The sequence below is a fragment of the Drosophila persimilis genome, unplaced genomic scaffold (assembly GCF_003286085.1).
Source record: "Drosophila persimilis strain 14011-0111.01,24,50 unplaced genomic scaffold, DperRS2 tig00000000-arrow-pilon, whole genome shotgun sequence".
Taxonomy (NCBI): Eukaryota; Metazoa; Arthropoda; class Insecta; order Diptera; family Drosophilidae; genus Drosophila; species Drosophila persimilis.
The window spans coordinates 1,069,645-1,093,571 of NW_020825288.1; the positions used below are offsets into that span (position 1 = coordinate 1,069,645).

At 47.9% G+C, this 23,927-nt stretch overlaps 3 protein-coding genes across 5 annotated transcripts; 1 reads left to right on the plus strand and 2 right to left on the minus strand.

Annotated features, from left to right (window-relative positions):
* Window positions 1-2,899: 2,899 nt before the first annotated feature.
* Window positions 2,900-3,790, minus strand: LOC6595322 (NADH dehydrogenase [ubiquinone] iron-sulfur protein 4, mitochondrial). The gene is made up of 3 exons (XM_002020413.2): window positions 3,727-3,790; window positions 3,341-3,643; window positions 2,900-3,266 (listed from the first exon to the last, which is right to left on the minus strand). Exons 1-3 carry the CDS (start codon window positions 3,777-3,779, stop codon window positions 3,074-3,076), a joined length of 549 nt encoding a protein of 182 aa, XP_002020449.1. The 5' UTR covers window positions 3,780-3,790; the 3' UTR covers window positions 2,900-3,073.
* A 1,155-nt stretch (window positions 3,791-4,945) lies between these two features.
* Window positions 4,946-6,409, plus strand: LOC6595321 (prolyl 4-hydroxylase subunit alpha-2). Of its 3 annotated transcripts, none has more exons than XM_026995238.1 (6): window positions 4,946-4,984; window positions 5,102-5,321; window positions 5,375-5,677; window positions 5,735-5,913; window positions 5,976-6,106; window positions 6,158-6,409. In XM_026995238.1, the coding sequence occupies exons 2-6, from the start codon at window positions 5,134-5,136 to the stop codon at window positions 6,365-6,367; spliced, it is 1,011 nt and encodes a 336-aa protein (XP_026851039.1). In that variant the 5' UTR covers window positions 4,946-4,984; window positions 5,102-5,133; the 3' UTR covers window positions 6,368-6,409. The 3 variants fall into 3 exon arrangements, with proteins under 3 accessions (XP_026851039.1, XP_026851038.1, XP_002020448.1); XM_026995237.1 differs by having other exon boundaries at window positions 5,729-5,913; window positions 6,158-6,407; XM_002020412.2 differs by lacking the exon at window positions 4,946-4,984 and having other exon boundaries at window positions 5,069-5,321; window positions 5,729-5,913; window positions 6,158-6,407.
* Window positions 6,410-22,033: 15,624 nt separating this feature from the next.
* On the minus strand, window positions 22,034-23,709 carry LOC6595319. The gene is made up of 2 exons (XM_002020410.2): window positions 23,527-23,709; window positions 22,034-23,466 (listed from the first exon to the last, which is right to left on the minus strand). The coding sequence occupies exons 1-2, from the start codon at window positions 23,674-23,676 to the stop codon at window positions 22,114-22,116; spliced, it is 1,503 nt and encodes a 500-aa protein (XP_002020446.2). The 5' UTR covers window positions 23,677-23,709; the 3' UTR covers window positions 22,034-22,113.
* Window positions 23,710-23,927: the final 218 nt, after the last annotated feature.

The following is a 23,927-nucleotide window of genomic DNA, read 5'->3' on the forward strand; positions in this document are numbered from 1 at the left end:
CTGCTGCTGAAAAGGTCAGACATTGTCAGTTAAGTGTCCATGTCCATGTCCATGTCCAAGTCTCAGTCGAAGAGTCGAGAGTCGAGAGTCCAGCGTCCAGCGTCCGAAAACTCTTGTCCAAGATTTCGAGTGCTTTTCACAATTTTTTAGTGCTCTGATCCCCTTCCCTTCCCATTCCCTTTATACTGCTTTGGCCTGTCTTTTGGCCCTTATTGAACGCCTTTCGGTTAGGTGTCAATGTGCAGCAGAAGCAGCAGCAGCAGAATTATGGCACAGGCAAATGGTATTGGAAAACTTTGCCATGCCAGTAAATGGATATTACAATTCAGATTCAGCTTCTTGGGGCTGGGTGGAAAGGGAAGGCCAAGAGAAAGAGCAGCCGAAAGGATGAGGCAGAACACATAGGAGGCATCCCACTACAGATGTATACGGAATGGTATGATTGAATGGGAATGAACTATAAGTGAACTTGTGGAAGAAGGAGCAGGCTTCTAAGTTCTTAGTTCGAATATTAATATATCATTAATAGCAATTCCTTCATAAATCATTTAAGATGGATATTGTTTGATAATTTTATTATAACTCAGTTATTCTTTTTACATTTACATATGCAGCGCATTTTACCTATTATAGGATCAATCAGATGGTATATACATTTGAGTTCCGATTCCATTTACTGGATATCCCTCCGCTTCCTTCGAACCCCATGGTGTTCTCTGCTCCACCATTTCCCAGTCTCTAGATATATATATATATATATATAGTAGATAGAGTATTTCCTTCCTTCCCATCGAATCTGAATCGAATCGGAGGAGAACGAACGCATACGCACACCGTGACATAAATCACAAAATCAACAACTAACACAAAACGGTATAAAAAATACACATTTTTGATTTATTGGCTGCTTCCTCCACCCTCTCGCCACATACAGATATGTTCACCCCCCAGCCCCTCCCCTAAGTAGACAGCTCAAAGGCCTAAACGTGGCCTAAAGCAAACAGAAGGAACACAGGGCCAAAACAAAACAAAGCCAGAAACCAGATATGAAAGAGGAGCAGAGGAGACCCCCCAAAAAATGGCGAGAGCCTTTTGATTTGTGACTTGCGACTTTTCACGTAGCAATTTTCCCTCCTGCTCTACGCCACAGACACACGCACGCACGTGGAGAGGAAAATCTCCATAAAATGAAAATATGAAAATAAAAATCACGCAACAGGATATTGAAACGTCACACATATGCCACAAGTGCCACAAGGCGAGACCTTGCTCACGTAGTGCAGGGTGGCGGAGAGTAGAAGAGGGGGGAGTACGGGTGTGGGTGTGGGTGTGGGTGTGGGGCAGACAGGACTTCATTCGGGTGGCATTAAAACTGTCAGTGGTGCAGATTGCCTGCGGTGGCTAAGGACAGCGACACCTACACTCACACCCACAACAACACCCACACCCACACCCACACCTTCCATACCAGAAACACACACACACATGCATGATTTATTTGCCATTGCATTTATTTGTTTGTTGCAGCACCATCGAACGTGGGAGGGGGAGACACAGACACGGGGGCGTTTGTGTGTGTGTGTGTGTGTGCGCGCTAAGAGGAGAAAGTGAAATTGGCGCAAAAAACTGCGCAAAAATTCGCCCGCAAACTCGTAAGCCCGTAAACAGTTGCAGCAGTTTCTTTAGCCTTATTTCGTCACGTCACCCTCTTCTCTCCTCTCCCCCTCGAGCGAGCACGTCCTGCGAGAGCAGTGTCCTGCGGAGGAGGAGGAGCAGCAGTTGGCCAAAATACAGATAGAGGTGGGTCAAAAGGAGCAGGAGCAGCAGTTGGCTCTCGATTGTGAGTGGGTGAGAGAGAGAGAGAGTCCTGGATCCTGGCCAATTGTCAGACGCCGACTGATTGGAACTTTGAGCCTGCAGCAGCAGCTTCTGCTTCTGCCACAGTCAGAACGTGCAGCGAAAGTTTAAATAAACACAGGAGCAGGACTCACTCGATAGCGAAATAGGGGAACGGGAATAAGGACATGATCAGGGGATGGGAATCCGAGTTAAAGTTGCGTGAAAGTGCCACAAAAACTGCCTGAAAAACAAGCGTAACCGGAGCTTTAATATACATGTACGTACCCTTGCAATCTCTCCTGCCCTGAGTCTTTTGTTTGTGGGAGTGTGTATGTGTGTATGCGTGTCCTGAAAGCATATCCATTTCACGCACAAGTGCCGTGTGGTGGTCGTGGACTGGCGTGGTCGTGGAGTGTGAACCGTGTGTCAAATCCATTAACCTTCTGTTTACTTTTCTACGTCCAGCCAGAGGCCAGAGGCCAGAAGCCAGGAGCCCGAGCCAGCAGCAGCCGCAAAAAATCACAAGGAGCCACCCACTCGAAACACGAGGGAAAGGAAAAGGGAATCAGGAGCAGGAGATGTCCGAGTGAAAGTGTTTTTGTGTGGCTGAAATTTGATATTTTCACTAAATTGCGTTGCACACTTGAGGAGGTCCTTCCCTCTCCGGGCATAAATCTTACCTTGGTGTCTGGGTCGAGTGGTGCGGGGGAAATGGAGCAGCAAATCAACTCCCACCCGCACGTATCGGTGGGGCAGCCACCCACCACCTCCACTAAACCTCTTGCCCTCCAAACTCAGTATGAAATGAGTATTAAGTTGACGTAAATTGCGGTCCATTACATTAACCAAAGGAAGCAGAGAGCCAGAAAGGCAGGGGGAAGTCCAAGGGTGACCGTGGGAGGGGCGCAGCCAATTAACCTCCGACCGCCTCCAATGAGTGTCTCCGCTAATTGCTTCTGTAGTTTCTCTGCAGCACCGGAAACAAAGCAATATCGATAGGAAAAGATGGACGCGAAGGGCAATGGGAACGGGAGAGGTGTTCAGTAGAAGATATATGGGCACATGTGTGTGTCGGTATATTAACAGGAATAAATACACTTCAATTGTTTTCAGTTCTTATAGTATATAAATGGGTAATATGTGCTCTCCTTAGCGAGTATTCATTTCGTTTTGTGTCTTTTGTGTACATTGATGGTTCATCGAGTGATCATGTTAATCCCCTCAAAGCTCCAATCTACTTGGTGGAGAGACGCGTGCGCTTGTTCCAGGAGAAGTTGACCCCGTAGCTCTTGAAGCGCTGCTTCTTGGGTTTTTGTCCTCTGTCGCTGTCTTTGTCGACATACCAACGCCAGCCATTGCGTTCACAGTAGGTGATGGCCTCGTTCTTGGATCCGAACTGCAAATTTAAATTGGACAACGGGTCGCCACTGTGGATATAATGCGAGACAAGACTAGGACTAGTACTGGGCCATTAGTTACTGGGTCTGATCGCGATACTCACGAGGAGGCCCAGCCCATTAGGGGGTTCTCCCATCGCTCCCGATTGTCGAACTCAATCAGCCACTTGTTGAGGTAGTTTGTGCCGCTCTGCATGGCATTCTTGGGTGGTATGTGGATGCGCACACGACGCTCCTTCAGCTGCTGCGAGGGCACACCTGAAATGGGACTCAGGTCTACGGCTGTGGGCACGGTGATCGTTCCACTCAATTTGCTGTGTTTCTCCAAGTCCTCGGGACGGGCCAAGGCCGTATTTAGGTCGAGTGGAGCATCGGTATCTTTAGAAGACGCGCAGCGGGAAGTAAATCTACAGAAAAACAATTGAACGATTTAACGAGGACGGTTAGAATCTCAAAGATGTGTGAGGGGGAGGAATAATATTTCACCTACAACTGCAAGGAGGTGGCGGTAGTCCTGCACATTACTCGACGTAGGAGCGACATTTCTCTCGCAAGTTCAATCTTACGTACGTACAATTTGGAACGGAACACAAATATCTCTTGTCACTCGGTTTTATTTTTCTTAGGGCTGGGACGAACCAACAAAACTACTACTCACTGCAGTGAACGAACTACTTCAAACAGTTAACCTTAATCGTTCTTTTGGTGCATATTCATTGTATGAACTGACACATCTGTATACTGTTCATGTATTTGTATAGCCGGCACCGTCTTTGGGGACGCGGGCTCCACATCCACATCGATAACATACCATTGCAACACTTTTGATTGCAAATGAAATCGCATCCTTTTGCCATCCCTATGATAGAATTTATAGCGATTGCACATCACTACCAGATAAAAGCAGCATCATCGCACAAAAGTCGGAAACAGCTGGCAAATAAGAATCTTTATTAAAAAGAATTGGTATGTCTTTTTCGATTGAAGGCATAGAGAATAGACGTTCGCTGCACGGCCGAATAGAATTCCTAATCAAGTGGAAGGGCTACCCACGGAGTCAGAACTCGTGGGAGCCAGACGAGAACTTATTGCGGCCTTCGAGGCGTCCATGAAGAAAAAGATGGAGTCCACGAAGCAGGCAAGGAAGCATCGCAACACTGGACGCATCGGGGAGGAGCAGAATGGAGTAGCCGATGAGCCCGCCAAAAGGATACCCAGCAGGTCGGCTTTGAGCGTCACTTACAACCTGACAAGATATTGGGGGCCAACCACTCGCAGGGCCAACTCATGTACAAGATGAAGTGGAAGGGCAGCGATTATGTCGATATGGTGCCTTCCGAAGAAGCCAAAGAGCGATGCCCCCAGCTTGTCATTGAGTTCCTTGAGGAGCACCTTTTGTGGGATACTGGTAGTGGTGACAATAGTACCAATATCTAAGAGGACCAAAATCCGAATGAGCAAGACGAAGAGTTGCAAACCATTTAAATCGATGACTAAAAATATTTGCAATAGTGGAGTCGAAAAAAATAGAGTGCTAAAAAATCACACACATCTATTTAGTCTCTCATTTTATCACCCCTTCTGCTGCACCTCCGTTTTCTTACTACTCGCAAGGTATATTCGGAATCGATAGGCACTGCGATATTAAGTCGATAGGACACCAGCAAAAGTGTAAACAATTGGCAAAGAAATTCCTATTGACGCAACTTTTGATTAGATCTGGATCTTGCGTTACGGGACGGCAAAAGGTGAGTTGGCTGGCTCTTCCACACAATCCGATTTCCCAGGACCACGTGGTGGTTGATTTCTGGCTGTCCAAGTAGGTCTGCGTATTCGAAGCATACGGAAATTATTTATTTGTCCAGCTTCCAGACGGGAAATCTATCCTACATTCAAGATGCAGATTCAGTGCTGTCTACTGTCTTTATTGCTCCTGCCGCTTGTTGCAGCAGGATCTCTTACCGGAGCGGAGTACTCCCTCTCAGTGGTGTCGATGAAGCCACTCGTGGAGCTGGAGACAAAGCTGATCCAAAACCTTGACGACTATGTAAAGGCCCTGGAGCACAAGCTGCAGATACTCCGCAGGTGAGGGATACTTCCGTCACAGGTGCAGATTCTGTAAGAGATTCCTTCTGCAGGCACATTTCAGAGATGCGATTGGAGAACGAGAAGGCGCAACGCAATGTAGTCCTCTATCTGTCGCATCCACTCAACGCCTTCGCCCTCATCCGACGGCTGCACCTCGACTGGGTGCAGTGGCGGAAATACATGGAGCAGCCCGTGGGAGGGGCGCAGATGCGAAGCTTTGACGCCTGGCGGGACCATCTCCCCACGCAGTTGGATCTGCAGGATGCGTGCAATGGGATAGCCCGCATTCAGGACATCTACGGCCTCCAGGAGAAGCATATCATGAGGGGACAGCTGGCCGGCATTAAATACAAGTGAGTACAAATACAAGGGAAAAGTGATATATGTATGCCTGATTCCTGCAGCATCAGCATGTCCACTGGCGATATTTTCGCTGTGGGCCAACACTTGTCGAGGACCACAAACGCCAAAGAGGCCGTTCCTTGGCTGGAGGAAGTGAAAAGGCGCCTGCGAAACCAAACGCCCGGACCCCTGGCTGTGGATAAAGCAGAGGTCCTGTTACTATTGGCAGAGACGTACATCAAATCGAGTATGGAGGATCCTTGAAGAGGAACTGCTTCAACTAATGAACCCAATCACCTGATTTTCCAGAGCACTATGCAGATGCTCTGCCCATCCTTGATAGGGCCCTGAAGCACAACATCGCCGACGCTGTGCTCCTGCGTCGCAGGGAGGAGGTCCAGCAGCTGATTGCGAAGGAGCCCAGCACCGTCTTGGATAACGTATGTCCCGGGATCATCAATCATAACATTTTATGACCCATTCACCAGCAGGGCGAGCCCAAGGACAATTCCAAAGTGGCTATATTGAAGTGGGGATGCAGAGGCTTCTCCAGAGAGCAGTCCCCTAAGGCGCTCCACTGCTGCTACAACTTTACGACTACGCCCTTTCTCCGCCTGGCCCCCCTCAAAATGGAGCTACTGGGGGAGCATCCCGATGTCGTGGTCTACCACGACGTCCTCTCCGACTCGGAGATAGCCTAGATCCTCGAAATGGCAGAGCGAAGGATGGCCAGGACAGCGACCGTGGCGCAACCGAATCGGACTTCGTCGCCGACCCGCACAGCCATGGCGCATGGCATCGCTCCTACTAAAATGAAAGGAAAGGTTAAATAGAGAGGTTGCTGGCCAATAGAGCTGGAGGGAATACAAAATAAAGATGAGCCTGGAAAAAAAGCCAATGGAAGAGATGAATAGGTGGGAAAGGTAAGGGTAAGGGATGGTATTCGCGGTAAGGGATGACGATGTCGGTAATGTATGCACCTGCGAAGCACTTACTAAATATTATACCAGCTGCTGGCGCGATGCACGCGATCGTGGATGCAGTATCGATCCTTGAGTCAGAGTGCGCTCACTTTCTCTCCGTCTTCAAGAGCTTCTCCTAATTGAATTCTAATTGTCATTGATTTCAGCTCTCACTTTTGGAAGACAGTTTGAATGCAGCGAAAGCCAAAATGAAAGAGAGAGAATGCGTTGTAGAGGTTGTACCTTCGAAAGCAAACCAAATTTGCATTGTTATCCTCTTGGCAAAGAGAAGCCAAAGGAGCAACAGGAGGAGCCACAGCCACAGCTCCAGCTCCAACATCCTTTTTGCTCTTTTGACTCTGCTACAAATGAGCGGGGCATCAACTTTAATCACCTGCTTAATTAAATCAGTTTCCCCTGGCGACTGGCGACTGGCGCCGGGTCCAGCACTGGCCAGGCATAACCCCTGTTCCTGCCATTGTTCGCTGTAGGATGCTCCTGTGTCCTGTGTTTTTGGTCCTGCATAAATTACGTGCTGCATAATCACCTACAAGCGTTCCATTTATTGTAAGCTCCTGGCAAGTGTCTTTTGCTCTCCACCTCCTCCCTCTCTTGTGGAGTTTTTCTTGGCTTTGGCTTCACTTTTTTTTGTTTTTGTTTTTGTTTTTTTCCTATCCTTGCTGCTGGTCGCTGATGTCCGTCCGATAAAGTTCTTAAATCATTTACGTTTTCCTCGCTTGCCCTGCCTTTGCTTTTCTTTTGTTTTTCCGCGATGCGGTTTTCATTTGCTCTGTTCCGAGTTCTGTTTTTATCTTGATTTTGATTTAGATTCAGATTTATGTTTTTTAATTCCATTAGCGAGCCATTTACCTCCGCAAGAACGCTCTGGTACTCTGCAAAGGGAGGGGGGAGAGGGAAAAGTGTTTAAAAAGAATTTAACGATCTGTGAATTGTGATATGATGGAAGAGATACAAACGACAAAAACATGGTGTTCTATAGGATCTTATAGCTTAATATGCGAGATTTTGATGAGCATTTGTTTAAAGGACTTTGGCACTCTATCTCTTCAATTTTTACCAGCCAGCATTCGGTCTCGGTTGAAGTTTTACATAAAATCGATCGATCCATTCGCAGGACACAAGGACACACTTCCAGAGGCCAGAGGCCAGCGAGAACAAGAACGCACTCCTCGACAATAAAACGCCAGAATCAACAATTATGTTAATTCATTTTGTGGGTCAATGTCTCGCACACACACAAAGGGCACACACACTCGCTCCCATACACATTTACATTGAGCTGTATTTTATGGCCGCTTCTTGGCCAACTGTCAGCACACTCTTGGCCAGAAGACGAAGGAGGAGCAGGAGGAGTAGGCCAATAAGAAGGAGAAGCAGACAGTTGCAGTGGCAAAATAAATTAACATTATTTATGATTTTTAGTGCTTAACATTTCTCGCATTTCTGTAAACTGTTAACATGGTTTCATTTCCCCTTCTGTTAAAGGTTAACAGTGCGAGCTCTCTGTTAGGCTAACAGACCAACACGACTCTCTCGCTGTTAGCACTCTCTCTCATTCTCACGGGACTTGATGGTCCGAGTGCGCATGCCTCTTTCTTTCACTCACACACCTCTGCGGTGGGGTCTCGACACGTGCTTTCTTCGTCTTCCGTCGTATATATAATGTACTGTACCTTACGCATCCACCAATCTACCTGCGTCAGTCCCCCATTCCTTTGATATCCGCCCCCCCTTCTATTACCGTATGTACTACTCTCTCTCTCTCACACACTCGTCCTGTACCTGCTTTAGGTGTTTGTGGGTGAGGGGGGTCTGGTCTTCGTCTTCGTTTGGCAGCGACGTCGTCGCCGTCGTCGTTTCTCTCTGTTGGAAGAGTGCAGCATGCGCTGAGTGGTAGGTGCCAGCGACACTACCTCTCTCACTTGTACCTGCCGTGGGTAGCCCCCCCACACTCCTTTAACCATTTCCCCCTTCCACTCACCCCCAATGACAACCGCAAGTAACAGTTGTTTTGCGTTCATTTCTCACCTCTCTCTCATTCGTCGTGCGTTTTTCGTTCGTATTTCGCTCTCACCTACACTCATACACACAGGTTGCTGCTTTCTCGCTTGCTCTCTCTCTCTCTCTTTCGCCCACCTATAGGTGTATATGTAGGTATTTTAAGGTAAACGAAAATGTTGGCAGCCAACCAAAGCAGAGCAGCACCTTGACGGTGGTAGGGGTAGGGGTGCAATCTAAGAGTGGGAGGGAGAGAAGAACCTCTTGCCGTAGCCGTTACTGTATCCCTTTTTATGGCTTGAGGTTTTGGGGGTTTTGTGTATGATTTATGGCTCCATAAAACAATTACGCCTCAGAAAATGATTAGAAAACCTCATTTGACTGCTGCCACCTCCCCACCGCCCCTTTTCTTTCACCGTTGCGCTGCCTTTTACCGTTTCTGCTGCGCATCTGCTCTCTTTTACCATTTGTTTCCTTCCTCTATCCTCTTTCCACCTTCCACCTCCTCTTATCAAACGTCAGTAGTCGTCGGGTGCGCGCCGTCAACGTCGTCGTACTCTCGTCTCGTCTCGTCTCATCTCATCTCCGTCCTTCCTTCGTTCGGCTTACACCTTGCTGCTGACGCTGTCGCTGCTGCCTGATGCTGCTGCCTGCTGCCTGCTGCTTGATGCTTCTGTCTCAGCTGCTGCCTGCTGCTTCTGCTGCTTCTCTGTCTCCGTCTCTGTCTCTGCGTGTGGGGTACTCTCGCTTCGGCTGGAGGTGGCTTTTTGCTGTGTGTAGCGCAGGTCTAGAGGTGCGCGCAGCCAGCCCCTCGCTCGTTAGGTACTCGTTTCGTGCTTTTTCCTTTCCTTCTTTTTACCGTGCTGTGCTTCCTCCTCCTGTCTTAGGTAACTCACACACACACATACACACACACAAATGAGACCCGAGCAGTAGCGGCTCCTCCACCTTGCAGCACATCTCTGCTGAGAGGCACGAATAAGAGAGAGAGAGAGAGAGAGCCAGCAGGTGCGCCCCCCCCCCTCACCATCACCACCCGTTCGGTCGTTCTCTTTGGGTTTTTTGAAGGTGTGTCGTCTCTCCGAGTGCGTTAGGTGCGCATCAGCATCATCATCGGTGGGTGCAGGGGAGTGGGAAGTAAGACTGGGGGGAGGGGAGCGTGATTTATGCCAGCCAATGGTTGCGTCTCTCTGGATACGTGTGGTAGGTGTGCCACAAGACCGTTAGTTGGCTCTCTCTGTCTGTCTCTGTCTCTTTCTGTGACTGGAGCACGCTCCACCTTCTCGGTGGAGAAGCCCACGTGCGCTAAAAAATGGCGACGGACGGGCAGCGACAACTCTCGGCTCTTGCACCTATGAGCGTTCAGCTCTGCCTCCTGCCTCGCCGCACCCGCGCCTTCTGCCACGGGAAACGGGGGAAAACTTTTCTAATTAGCCAACAGTGCAACAGGGTGGGTGGGGCACGGTAGGAGCAGACACAGGATAGGAGCATGCGGAGAACAAAACTTGCTCTTTAAGGCCCTCTTCCATGGCCGCCTCTTTATGGATTTTTCCGACTGCCCGTTGCTTTTTCTTTTATTTTTCTTTCGCTCATTCCCATTCTTTTCTTTCCTGCCATTTCCCCCTCTGCTCACTCTCTTTCTCCTTCCCAGACGGTCCTGGCGGTGTCAGTGTCCTCGTTAGAGGATGCTGAAACATTTTCCCGCTGGCTTGTGCGCAGCGATTTTCCCATATTTTCCATCCCTCCCTCTCTCCCTCCGTTCCGGAGCTTCGTCTCCGTCTCGCATCTTTTGTTGCAGATAAAATCGATGGCATTTTATAGCAATTTAATATGACCTTCGGTTCGCTTTGGCATACAAATACTTGTACACATATTTTTCTGTACTTTCGCTGTGTTTCTGTACTTTGGTTTTTCTAGGCTCTCCCAGTCCCACTCGGCCTCGTCTCTGCCTTCCCCCTCTTTTTTGTAGGCGGTTTTTGTTTATAAGGCTGCTGCGTTTTTCCTTCGAGTTTTCTGCTTTCTGCGATGTTTTTGGGCTCCTCCGTCAACAGGTCGTATGCGCAATCTGTTGCCCTTTGCCAGAGGTCAGTCGATTCGACATTGAACTCGACTCTTTCCAATACCCCATCGTCGGTCTGCGATTGAACTGCTTATTTTTTTGGGTGGAAATGGTATCCCATCGATGGGGTCATCATAATCAGATATCGTGGTATCTATAGGATTGAATAGATTCAGATCAAGGATTAGTCTGGCTTTTGTTTACTGATTGTTTTGCTGAGAAGTTTATTCGTTTCTCTGAAGGATTTTAGGGTACTTTGTTTGGTGTGGTTAGCATATTCTTTAGTGGGTTTCCCGGATCCATGTACAGCCCATAAAGAAGTCGAGATTTTGGGATAAGTTTTCTACTAGTAATTTATTATTTGAAAATTATTAGTTTAAAAATTAAAACCACAAAATGAACAGATCTCTGGCTAATCTATTAGTGGGATTTATCTACAAAATATGTAGATACACATAGCGAAGAATGGCAGCAGTATTTAGTACGTTTTCCGCCTCTTATGTACCCATATTTATATTAAATATTAAGTGTTTAGGTACAAGTATAGAGAAATTAATTTTAGTCCAGCTTTGGTTTAAACATAAACTACTACAAAAAATTTAAACTAAATACTTCCATACTAAAAAGACATAAAACAGTGTGAAATTTATAAATCACTTTCTGTGCTACAATTTACATTCTCAGCTCAAATCAATTGGTATAAATCTATTAAATTTAAGTGTGAATATATGCTATATAAAAATATTTAATTCATAGTAACAATTATTCTTTAGTAATACTTTAGTGAGTGTGAATCGGATGAAATTACAGTATTTCGATATATTTCTACATACAACTCTATCAAAGTGAATAGCAGTCGAGAACAATATCATATCATTCTTTCGCTTTTGTAATTATGTTTCTATTTAGTCTCTGATTTATTCCTGCAATCAAAGCTTACTTTTCGCATCCTCAAAATCCTCAAAAATGTTTTGACCCCGTGTTCATTGGGAGTCAAGTACACACATACCCCGCTCCCATTCCCATTCTCGAAGATACTCGTACTTTGAGGTTTGTCTGTTGGCACAAGCAACATGCCTCACACACACACAACCACACACACATACCAACACAAACTGACTGCATCCCTTCCTCCACCCTTTCTGCCACTTGAGGCACGCAGTGGTTGGGTTCCGTTCAACAATAAGTCAGGGCATTAGTCGCTTGAGAAATTGTCTGTTTACCTTGTTGGCCAACAGTCGCCGCTCCACCGCTTCCATTCCCCCGGTTCCTCGCCCCGCTTGCAGCTTGCCAAATGGAGAGCCAAATGGCACTCAAAGCAGCGCTAAAATATGAAAAATGAGACGCAGGAAACGAAATTACAAACTCGTTGGCCCCAGCACCAAATCCAAGACGGAGGCGGATGCGGATGCGGAGGCTGAGTATCCTGCAATCCTGCTGCACCTCCAGACGCGACTCAACGACAAAGAGAGAGAGAGAAGAGAGTGCGGGAGAGCGAGAGAGAACCACCTAGAGAGAACCCAAATGAAAAGTTGAAGTAATAATTGTGCGGACCACGAGACGACGCTGCGGGGCAGCCTCCTTTTTACACATTTTCATTTGGTCATGTCCGGTTGCCGTAGCCTTCGTCTCGGTCGCCATCCTTCTACATCCTTGGCGATGGGTAATGTTTGTCCAGACGACCCCAAGTAGCAGCCACACAACACATCTCCTCCTCATCCTCCTCCGCCTCTCCAGCAGCTCTTTTTTCTCTGTCAACGGCAAATGTTGCCAGCGCCAAAGGCTGACCACTGCACTGTCGCAGGATACTGGCCAGGATAGTGCCCAGGAACGGGGAGGCCTGAACCAGGGACACCTCGTCGCCTAAGTGGCGTTCATCAGTGGCGCTTCGCTGGGCCTCTGTCCTGCTCATCATCCTTTCCTCTTCTCTTTATTCTTCGTTCACTTCTCTTTGTATCTCTGCCTTCGTGCCTGTGTGTGTTTTCTGCCTTTAGCGGTTGCCGTTTTGGGGTCAAAGTTCAGACGCCCGCCCTATCCCTTCCCTTACGGAGCTCTCTCGAGTCTTTATTTATCTTTAAGATTTTCAAGTCAGTGCACAGGTTCCTTTTTTGTGTTCGAGTGAGAGAGAGAGAGAAGAGATCTCCTCCTCACTCCTGACTTATAGCCACAAGAATGCGTCAGGGTATGGCTGCTGGACACTCGCTAGCTTACACTGAGAGGAAATATGAATGAGGAAAGGGAAGTAGAACTTGGACTCCCTTGGACGATCTGTCTCAGATTGCTGAGGAGCTCAGGATATGCCGGGAGAGGCCTGTGCTTCTTTCTGTTGCTTAAGATGCTCTCTAAAAGAGATCTTTCTCTCTGTGAAAAGTAGTAGTAGCTTACTCCTTTCATTTCTCTCAGTGTATGTCTTGCTGGGGGTTTTTTGTCACTGTCCACGTCCACTCACTGGCCACAGCAGCAGCTGCCATTTGCAGCGTGTCCTTTCGCGTGTGTCCTCTCGCGTGTGTGGCTAAGTGGAAACTGTAGTTTTTCTTACTTATGTCCTGGCAGGAGAGCCAGGAGCCGCCAGGAGGCGAGCGACTCATAAAGATTTGTGTCTGCGTTTGTGTCTAATGTCTAAGATGTCATAAGTCAAGTGCTGGTCGCCGCAGTTCGAGAACTCGACTCCTCACGTGTGCCACGGAGGAAGGAAAGGGGATAAAGCACTTTACTACCATTCTACATACTCCTGTTTCTACTACTCTTTATACTGCCTTTCGAAACACTCTTTAACTCCTTATCTTTGCGCTCCTTCAGCTCTCTGTTCTCTGTTGCTTAATTGAGAGAGAGAGAGAGAGAGAGAGAGAGCGAGGAATCGAGAAGAGCATTAAGCAATTACTGAAGGAGCGAACGGAGTCGGAGTTGGAGTCGGACTTTGGCCTTTAATTTAATTTGTCACACTTTGCAGGACACCCATCGACAACGAGGACTTTACACTCTGGCCACAGGAAAGTGGAGCAGCAGCTGCGGTGTCCTTTGGGGGTTCTGCTGTCCTGCCATTTTCAATTTGACTACAACGGAAGTTACCTGCTGGCGCCAACATCTTACACGACCACTCAAAAGGACACCCCTACACACACACACCCTACTCTCAGGAGTGGAGAGGGGGATGGGGACTCCGGTGGAGTGGACCGGCACTGAAGTCATTTCCTGTGTGTGTGCCACAGGGGGAACAGGGGGCACAGAGGCACAGCAGCCTGCTCTCCGGTGGTCCAGTGGTTTTACGAGTAAGTGTCCCATGTGGCATGTGGCAAGGGCAGGAACTGCGGGACTACAGGACTACGGGACTGCGGGACTGCGACGGCGAGTAGATTAAATTGGCATCTTTTGTTGTGCCGCCACCGAAGTGACTTTGTTCTCGCAAATGAGAATGAGAGCAAATGAGAATGTGAGCAAATTAAAAGTTGGCCAAATGTAGGAGGGTGTGCGGGCGGGTTAAGGGGAAGGGTCCTCGGGGGAACCCTGGAGTAAGGAGTGCCCTTAGCTTAGGCGAGTTTTTTTCGAGTTCTCTGTTTGGAGATTCCTATTCGAACGGGGAGCCTGTTTAGCAGTTTTGTTTTCTCTCAAGTTACCTTTAAGGATTCCTGCCAGGATATTTCCCCCTGGTTCTCAATCACACACGAAGTTCGCCCGTTTAAACTTCAACGTTAAGATGAGCCTCACTCTGCGGTTCCTCATCCGTCAAGGATTCTGTGATTGTGACCCATCCATCCATCAAGTGAAACCTTATTGATGTCCTGCATTTGGTGCTGTCGGAGAGACATTTCCGCGAGGATTCCCAGACGATTAATCGCCGATTAATGAAATATTTACAAAACTCAATTGAGCAGACGATGATACGATGCTAATTAATTTCGCTCTTGCTTTTGCTTTTCATTTCAGACGAGGCTTTTGCTTTTCTTATCTTCACGCTTCACGACATTTCACGCTCAAAATTGATGTCTGCCACTGCTTTCTGTCGCTCTCTAGCTCTCTCGCTCCCCGGCTCTAGCCCGCTAACCCTTTTCTTTGGGCAATTTCCTAATTGAAAAACTTGCCAAATTCCCAAAATACAAGTGTATGAGTGGCACACACAGGGAAATAGTTGGCCAAAGGCACATGAAACAAGGCAACAATGCTGTAAAATGCTGTAAATGCCATCAGATAGAGATAGATACATACTTGCGTCTTGCGATACTCGGTTGCATTCAACGACTCTTTGAGATGCGGTTGATTTTTTGGCATGGAAGAAGAAGTTTCTGCCCCTCGCCCCCACTCCCCATTGAAGACGCTGCAGAAGTTTCCTGTGGCTTTGGGTGGGCCAGAAATGAGTGGGTCGGCCTGGGGTTAATGCAATTTGCGGCCATTCGAAGTCCAAGTACGAGCCATATCTGATTCGGATTGTGGGGTTAGCCACACAATTTATGATCCGCACACTTTCGATTTCTTCTGCGTGTCCTTCCTGGTAATTGGAAGGACTCTGCTTCGCATATGAATCGAATGGTCGAATGGCAGAGCGGTCGAGTGCTTCAGACGGGGAACAAAACAAGTTAATTAAACGCTTTTGCCGCCGCAAAAGAAGGAAAGTTTTCGCTTTCTCTTTTGCATGTGCTATCGCAGTCCTGGCATCGGGCATTGCCTCTTTCTCCGAGGGAGGCCTTTAATTATGGAGATTTGTATGCCGCTGCGGCATCCGCTCTCTGCCTGGAATCTCGGATTACGTCTCACATGTTTTTCTGTTTGGGCCGGTTGGGGGTAGCGCTTTTCTATGTAAATTTATTATTTATTAACATTAATTATGGTGTGCTCTTGTGGTCACTCGTCGTGTCGCGTCGCGTAATTGAAGAAGCGTCCGTCTCTGATTTTTGGGGTTGTGCTGATGTCAGCGATGCCCCTAATTAACTGGTAATTTGTTTGCCAGAAGAGTCATCCCACATGCCACATGCCACACGTTCGTTGGTCATCCAGGGGTGCGGTGGGAAAGGAATGGGTGCAAGTTTCTGCTTCTTCTGAATATTAACTTGGTATATAAGACTTATATAAGTCCCTTGCCTCCACTAGCTGAAATCGGCTACTCAAATTCTCTATAGATATTAACCCACCAAACATTTACATGAACATATGTACATCCGGTACATATTCGGTGACTCATTCTATGAATACCCCCCAAGAATGTTGGAAAGGGTGAAATAATTCTCCAGAAAAGCGTGAATAATACTCGATAACTCCAATTTCAATCTTCGAAAGCTCAATCCGTACATGAAAACACTTCAAAGACACACTTTCTCCTACCCTTAATATCCTTTCGAAATGCCCTGAAATGTAGGCAACAGTTTTTAGTGACGTCGCGACGCGTCGTCTCCCCATCTGCTCAGGCCTCTAACAGTTACAATTTAACATCCAATTAACACGTAAAGCACTCACCCATATGCCCACATGTTTACGTCCATATATGTATCTGTGTGTTTACTCCAGTACTTGTTGTTGTTGTTGTTGTTGTTGTTGTGTGGTACGTGTTAATAAAACTAATTTGATTAGCTAACTAGTAAGTAGTGTAAGTAGCGGTTTCCACACACACATGTCTATCTGTTTGCGTATGCCCAAGCCAACAGACCCTGCCACACTGCCACTGCCACACTCTCTTTGTGCCACCTAAAACAACAACCACACTGTGCTTTAGCCTGAGACTGAGAGGGGTGTTTACAGGAGGTGGGGAGCGAGTGGTGTATCGCACACGTTTGGCATTAATTTAATCCTTCCGCAGAATAAAGTGATAGCGCGCGGGGCTCTCCCTCCTCCTCCGCCACCGACGCAGGGAGCCAGGCCACTAACAAGGCAAACACATTAAATATTTATGCACATACATCCAAGCCAGAGACCTTTAAAGGATATGTATGTGTGTGTGTGTGTCCTTTTAATTGCTGTCGTCAAAGGCTGAGGTAAGAATAATTGCAAGATTGGGAATAATGTGTCAAGTTAGACGATGATTGAGGCGGAGAAACAGAGAGGCAAAGTCAGATTACATCAAAGAGCACACACAGATACTCATACACACGCAGATACATTCACACTTTTGAAGTGTCAACAGGCAAAGGCAGCGACAGCAGCAAAGCAAAGAGAGAGAGAGAGCAGAGACAGCGGAGACAGGCAACGTGGGTTATCCATCAGGCGGCATCTTTCACTTTTGTCAGCGAAATAACAATGGCCTCTTAATTACGCCTGTATCTGTGCTTGCATTTGTGTGGTATGTGTGTATCTGTGTGGCAGGCAGTATGTGTTTGTTCAGTCAGATGTTTGCCTGACACTTTCCTTTGGCTGCCTGCTGTCCTGCCGCCCTGCCGCTTGCTCTTGTGGCCAACACTTGTTGGGCAGAACTTTTCTTCTTGTTGGCTTCTTCTTATTTTTTTTCGTACGTCTTCCGTCTTTGACTTTGACTTTCGACTGGTTCTGGGTTCTGGCCACAATAATGAGCATACAGGGCACCTCCTGCTACTCTGCTACCCTGCTACCCTGGCATATGTGGAGGAGCAGCCAGTACCCAACAGCCAACAGGATGTTAATTTCAATTTAAATGCTCGACAGCCTGGACTTCTCCTTAGCTACAGCCCCAGGGCATATGGCTCCCTTTTAGCATGTGTCCGTGTCCGTGTGTGTGCCTGGGAATGGAATGTCTCAAGCTCAAGCTCAAGCTCAAGTTTTGTCCACTTTTGGCCACTTCCTTGACTGGCCAACACTCTTTGACCTCTTCTGCAATTGCATTTGGGAGCCTGCGGCAGAGCCTTGACTCTGGGAGTCTATTTCTGACTTTAATTGGATTCTTTGTGCCACTGAAACTCGAGCTCAAAGATTGAAATGAATTCATTTGTGGCACACACACTCTGCTCAGCCTCTGCTCCTGCCCCTCTTTAGCTCTATCTTTTGGTTGCTCTCTTGACTGCTTCCTGTTCCTGTTCTTCCTGCTGTTCTCTTCCTGCATGATTCTTCGTTCACGAAATGAGTCCCTTTTTCCCAGAGATCTTTGGCCACTCATTTTCGCTAATTAAAATGGCATAAGCAAACAGCCAGAACCCCCACCCCCCCGCAAATGAAAGGAAATCCATTTACATTTATGAATTATCGGTTTGGTTCGGTTCGGTTGTGGCATATAGCACACCGTCATGCCCCCCTCGATGGTTGCCTCATAATTCACATATCGAAAGTCGGGGCTAAATCTTGGCAGAAGCGCGAAAATCACGTTCCGACGGAGAGAAAGTTTCGCTGGGGCATGGATTTTACTGGCATTATTGTCTTTTCAGCTAACCCAAAGAGGCATGCCACACCCCCTCCTGCCGCTGCTTGTGCTGCTGCTGCTGCCATCGACCACAACAGCTAATTAACGTTAATTTATTAAATCAGTGAGTAAGTAAAGGCATCCTGAAAGAAGTTTGTGTGTAGCAGGAGTGGCAGGAGCAGCGCCAGAAGATAAAAGTTGCACACGACTCTTGGAGCTTAAGCACTTTGCTTCAGCTGGGGGTTTTTCTTAGCTGGAAAAGCATGAAAACCACACGCAGCAATTATTAATTCAATTATTTTAGCGCAAACAGAGAGCCACGGCACCACCTCAGAGTCTCAGAGCCAGAGACTCCTCGAAGATGCGGGGATGGGAAGGATAGCTGCTGTGTGGCATAAATGAGTTCTCTTCGAGTCGCTTCGAGTGTGTCTGTGTGTCGCTGTGTATCTGTGTGACTGGATGAAATAGAGTAGCACAAACACAATTAAGACAGCAGCAGGAAAAGAAAGAGCATGGGCACAGGGAATGAGAGATGGAAAAAGAAAAAAGAGCGAGTGGCACAAAATAAAGTGCGGAAATTTAATTAGGAAATAAGAAACGAATGAAAGAAAGAAGTGGAAACCAAAAAGCAGGGATACCTGATGATGGGATAGACCCTGCTGGTGTCCACACACACACACACACACTTGCACCCGCAACACGGATATGTGAATTAATAACAGCATCCGTTTCCGGTGCAAAAATGGTGCATGCCCCAAAATAAGGAGCATTATAATAATAATATTAATAATGAGGCGAGGCGAGGCGGCAGGCGAGTGGCCAAAAATCTGCATCCGCAGCGGACAAACGGCAGACCCGGAGAACGACGCCAAACGGCGGACAACGTGTCCGTAACAACTTCCGGAATGGAGTCGGACTCCGTCGGACATTTCATTGTCGCAGAAGCAGAAACAGCAGCGGACTCGGAGTTGGAGGCAGGAGCAGGGAAAAAGTTTCGATTCCCCAAAGCGAAATGTAGGTAAATTCTGTTGGCTGGAAAATGCAAAAGTTTTCCCCAAGTTAAAGTTAAAGTCACCTGCACGGGTTCCCAAACTATACCAAACCCACGGAAGGAGGGAAGTGGGAAGTCCCTTTGTTTCAATTCATGGCACAGGACAATTGGCTGGGACCGGGACCTCATCAGGCATCAAGGTATAATTCCGAGACCGGGGGGACTATTTCATTTTACGGCCAAAGTGGCGGCATTTGCATAAAGTTTTATTTTCTTTGACCCGCACTTTCTTTGGGGATTTCTTTGGTCCGAGCATCCTTGTTCCTTGCTGTCCTCCTGTCCCCCTCCTGGCTGCTGCTGATTTCCATTTCCCGTCGTCTACTTTGTCGCCAGGAAGTGATTTCCTGCAGCTGCAGCGCAGCTACGATTGAAATTCAATATCTTCTGTCTTTCGTATGCCTTTGGCCCCTTCCAGGGAATGGGCGTCTTCCAGGGGGAAGGGAATGGGAATGAGGATAGATACCCAGGGGATAGGAGGGGGCATGAATGTACATATCTGTTAAAGCTAGAGATCCTATGGTTAAGCTTTAACAAATGCCCAAACCCTCAGCCGCACATCGCACATCACACATCGCACATCACACATCACTCCATTCGACATCATTCACTCTCTAGGACCTTCCTCCAGAACCATGAAAAAGGTAATTTGAAAATCAAACAACGCCAGGACGATGATGATGCCGCCTTCGATGCGTCCTTCTTCGGTGTTCGAATGTTGGCTCTGTGCAAATCCTTTCAATTGCTGCAATTTACTGGATAAATAGGATCAAAATCGAATTTAAACGGTAAACAAATTTCTCGCTCGCTCGTGATTTCGATTTTTTATTGACAGAACTTTTCACTTACTCGCACGAATATGTTGCAGGAATAAGCTGATTATGCCACAGCCGCCCCGCGACGACTACAGAAATACGAGCGGGATACAAGGGTGGTACAAGGGGGTTGTCTACACACCTACAGCCCTATGTCTCGGAACCCACATAAGAGCAAACACCCTCTATCCCCTGTCTACTTTTAAAACCCCATTTACATATGCGTTTTCTTGGCGATTTTAAACGCCTACTACCATACAAAGGTGATTTTAGGGCGAACGGTTTTGAAGCGTTTTTAAACGCCTTAAATCTATACACACACGTTTTTTTTACCGTTTATAAATGCCTGATACTTACATATGTATGTACATATGTATGCCGCTTTCATGCGAGCGGTTTTCTGGCGTTTTTAAACGTCTTGCAAAAATATTTTAATTAAATTTTCGAATTTTCATCACTTGAATGGTTTTTTCTATCCAGTGGCAAGTGGCAAGTAGCAGAAACTATTTACGTGCCCCGAAACAAAAGTGAAATCATTCGATTTTATTTATTTTCACTCCAAAAAGTTCTTCTCACCCCCTCTCTACCCGTCCCCCTTTCCATCTCCTTTCGTTCGAGAGGAAAACTTGTGTGCAAAAAGGCAACGCAACCGAAGAAAACTTTCAAGAAAACTTTCTTGCTTTTCTCTGGCGTTCGCTTTTCCTTTTCCTCCCACAAACATAAACAAGATTAATTTCACATGTTTTCCGTGGAATGAAGGATGGGGTGGGAGGAGGAGGACGAGGTGGGGCAGGGGCAGGGGCAGGGGCAGTGGAGAGGGTTAGGAGTTATTACTTTGATTATGTTTATTCTAGTCATGGAAATCCGTTCGAATGCCCGTTTCATGTGCACTTCATTTAATAAGACTCCCATCCCATGGCCCCACCCCGTGGGTATGGAGTGGAGCCGCGAATATTTATACTCGTAGACACATTCCATGGTGTTTTCGCCTACTCTGCTCTGCTGCTGTTCTTTTGTGTGATTAGCCAAGTGAAAAAACAAGAGATTAGGCCCGGCAACTATTTCCAAACTTCATTTGCGACACTCGAACGGAGGAGTCCCCATCTCTACCTCCACTCTGGAAAGTTCTTTAAAGACTGGAGGTGAGTTTTGGGGCAGACGCATCCCCACACAACTCTTATAATACTTGTCTGATCTATTCATTGCCATCTGCAATATAACTTATTGGAGTTACAAAAGACATTTGGGGAGTTATGCGTAGTTTAGCCCCGAGCATTCATTGGCCCTTCTTAGTACCATCTGGAAGTCCTTAGTCATCGTATAAGTTCTTTCTATTGACTTTAATCCACTATGAGGCTATTTCTAACTTAATTTGCGACTTCCTCTCCCACATTTAATCTTTCTTTAATGGAAAATGAGGTCACTTTATGCAGAAGGATCCCCCGTCGAACATTCCCTGATCGACAGAAGCATCGTCTGAGATCTTAGTCTCTCTCTCTGCCAATTGCTGGGAAACTTGGCCAACATCCAATGTGCACAGAATACATCCCACTGCAGAATCTGCACCTCGTCTGTCTGCCTCTATAACATATCTCAGTCTCGTACTACTCGTACTATATCTCTGCCGGCAGTGGGGCAACCTCCATCTCCGTCTCTGTGCGGAGTCGGCGACTCTTAAGTGCTTTTAATTACTCGTGTGTCCACTTAAGTCTCAATATCGCCCGCCGCCAGCAGCTTCCGAAGCGAGCAAATCACACGAGCCACGATCTGCCACACGCAGCGCTAGAGGAGGATCGGGGTATACGATCCGCTCCGCTCCGCACTCTAAATAAAGCATAACAATTTATGAAATTATAATTTCTTACACTTAATAACAGGCCGCCAAGTGATGGGCGTGAAACGAGTGAAACGATGGGGCAAGGCAAGCGAAAATTCAGGAGAGGAGACATCGCAACGTTCTATAGAGACATCAGCGAGTGAGACGTTAAGGCAGGTGGCGGCTGCTCCGCGATGTGTGGCAACTTGTGTGGCAAGAGCAGAGCAGAGCAGAGCGGAGCAGCAGCAGACGTTGGGCGCAATTAGAGATGCCCCACCGCTATATTTGGCGGAGTTCCCCCATGCCCCATCCGTTGGAGATTAGCAACGGATTAGATGAATTTATGACGCTGTCCGATGCTGTCTGATGGCTTTACTAGCGGCTTTTCGCACATGCACAGGTAGAAGAGACATTAGGAATAAGAATAGATTGTCGGATTAGTCGGCAGCAGGGCTTGATAGCTTCTTTACTTCGCCGAGCATCTGATCGATGAGGATCTGCTGCTGGGCCTCGAACTGCGCTTGGAGGCGCTGCTGCTCCTCCGCCTGCTTGGAGACGAGCGCCAGGAAACGCTGGCGCTGCTCCTCCGCCTCCGCTTGGTGGATCGTCAGGGCAGACAGCGTTTCCTTGGGAGTATTCGAGGGAGGATGAGTAGTCGTCGATGCCCTTCCCCTGTCAAAGGCAGCGGACTGCCTCGGACTGAGTGGAAGCTGCCTTCCCGCCACCTTTTGCTTAGCGTCCCGCATGAGAGAGGCCTGTGGGTCATAGCTGCGCCTGCGCTGCGTGACGCTACTCATCGATGAAGCAAAGTTGTGGCCGCTCCAGGAGACATTGTGGGGTGGGGCAGGGCGTCTCGGAGAAAGAGAGAATCTCCCTTTGGACTTGGGTTTCTTCTCCAGGCTCTGCTTCCGCTGTTTGGGCTCTTCTTTCGCCCCTTTTTCTGGTCCTTTCTTTGCCTCTTCTTGAGTCTCCTTTTCCTGGTTTTTCGTTGTCGGAAAACGGTTTGTCCTTGGAGAATTAGGACAGCTGTAAACGATGGTGTTCTGCCGCTTCCACAGTTGTGGGTGTAGCTGGAGACTGGACTCTGTTTCCGAGTGCTTCCGCTCGAGACTGGACTCTGTGTGGCGTTGCGGCATCGTGTGGAAGTTGGCCTCCGTGTGGCGGTGTGGCATCCTCCGGAGAACGGGATGCGTGTTGGAGCGCAGCAGAGGCGCTATCTGGAGGACACCCCAGGGCAGAGTCTTGGCCACTTGGATGAGTTTCATCGTGTGCTTGTGCTCCAGGCTTAGGTTCTGCTGCTTCTCCCTCTCCCTCCGCCACTTCTCCTTCCTCTCCTCCTCCAGTTCCTGCTCTTTCAGCTTCGACATGGCTCTGGGGGGGCCAACGATCAGGGGCTTCGCAGGAGGCGTGGCACGGGCGACGAGGCTTTTGCTGGGCTTCGCGAATAGCGGGGCGCACAGCTGCACCGCCGCCCGCTGGACGGCCATCAGAGGGGGGTCCTCGATCAGCACGGAAGACGACATGCGGATGGCCAAGGGCGGTGAGGGGGGAGTCCGTGGCGGGGGTTTGATGATCCTGTTGAGGCCATTGTCGTAGATCAACGTCTCAGAGCGCTGCAGCTGCTGCGGGAAGCGTCCTACTACAGATAGAGGGGGAGCTTCTTTTTTCATTTCGGGTGCCCGCAGAGAGCGAACCTTGGATTTGCGTCCATTTTTCTCCTTCAGATACCCCTCGATGGCCAGGGCGGTGGAGCGATGATTCTGCATCTCCCGCCGTCGCTGGGGCGTCATCTGTGGATGGTTTGAGGATTATTCAGAATGGGTTTTCAAATACTCTCTGGCATCTCTTACCAAAGGAGGAATAATGGGGGAACCCTGGTGGCTAAAAACAGAGATAAATGTCGTCTCCTGCTCCTGCTCCAGCTCCTGCTTCTGCGCCTCCACCTCCGGCAGGAGTTTCAGCGCGTGTTCGTTGACCAATTGGAGCCAGTATTCCATCATACCTCGTATATATTTTTGTATATTTTTTTCTATAATTTTATTCTAGCTGGAAAGTAAAACCAAATGAAACGAAACGAAAGGAATGGAATGCTGCTTCGATAAACACAAAAACATCTGACATTCGTGAAATGATTGCTTCGATTGCTTTGAATTCCAATTCGAATGCTGCCCACAGGAGCCCAGGGGCAAGAGGAAGGGGCAAGGACTCTACATGCAGTGGCTGACAAATGCGCCGCTCGTCCCATGTCCCA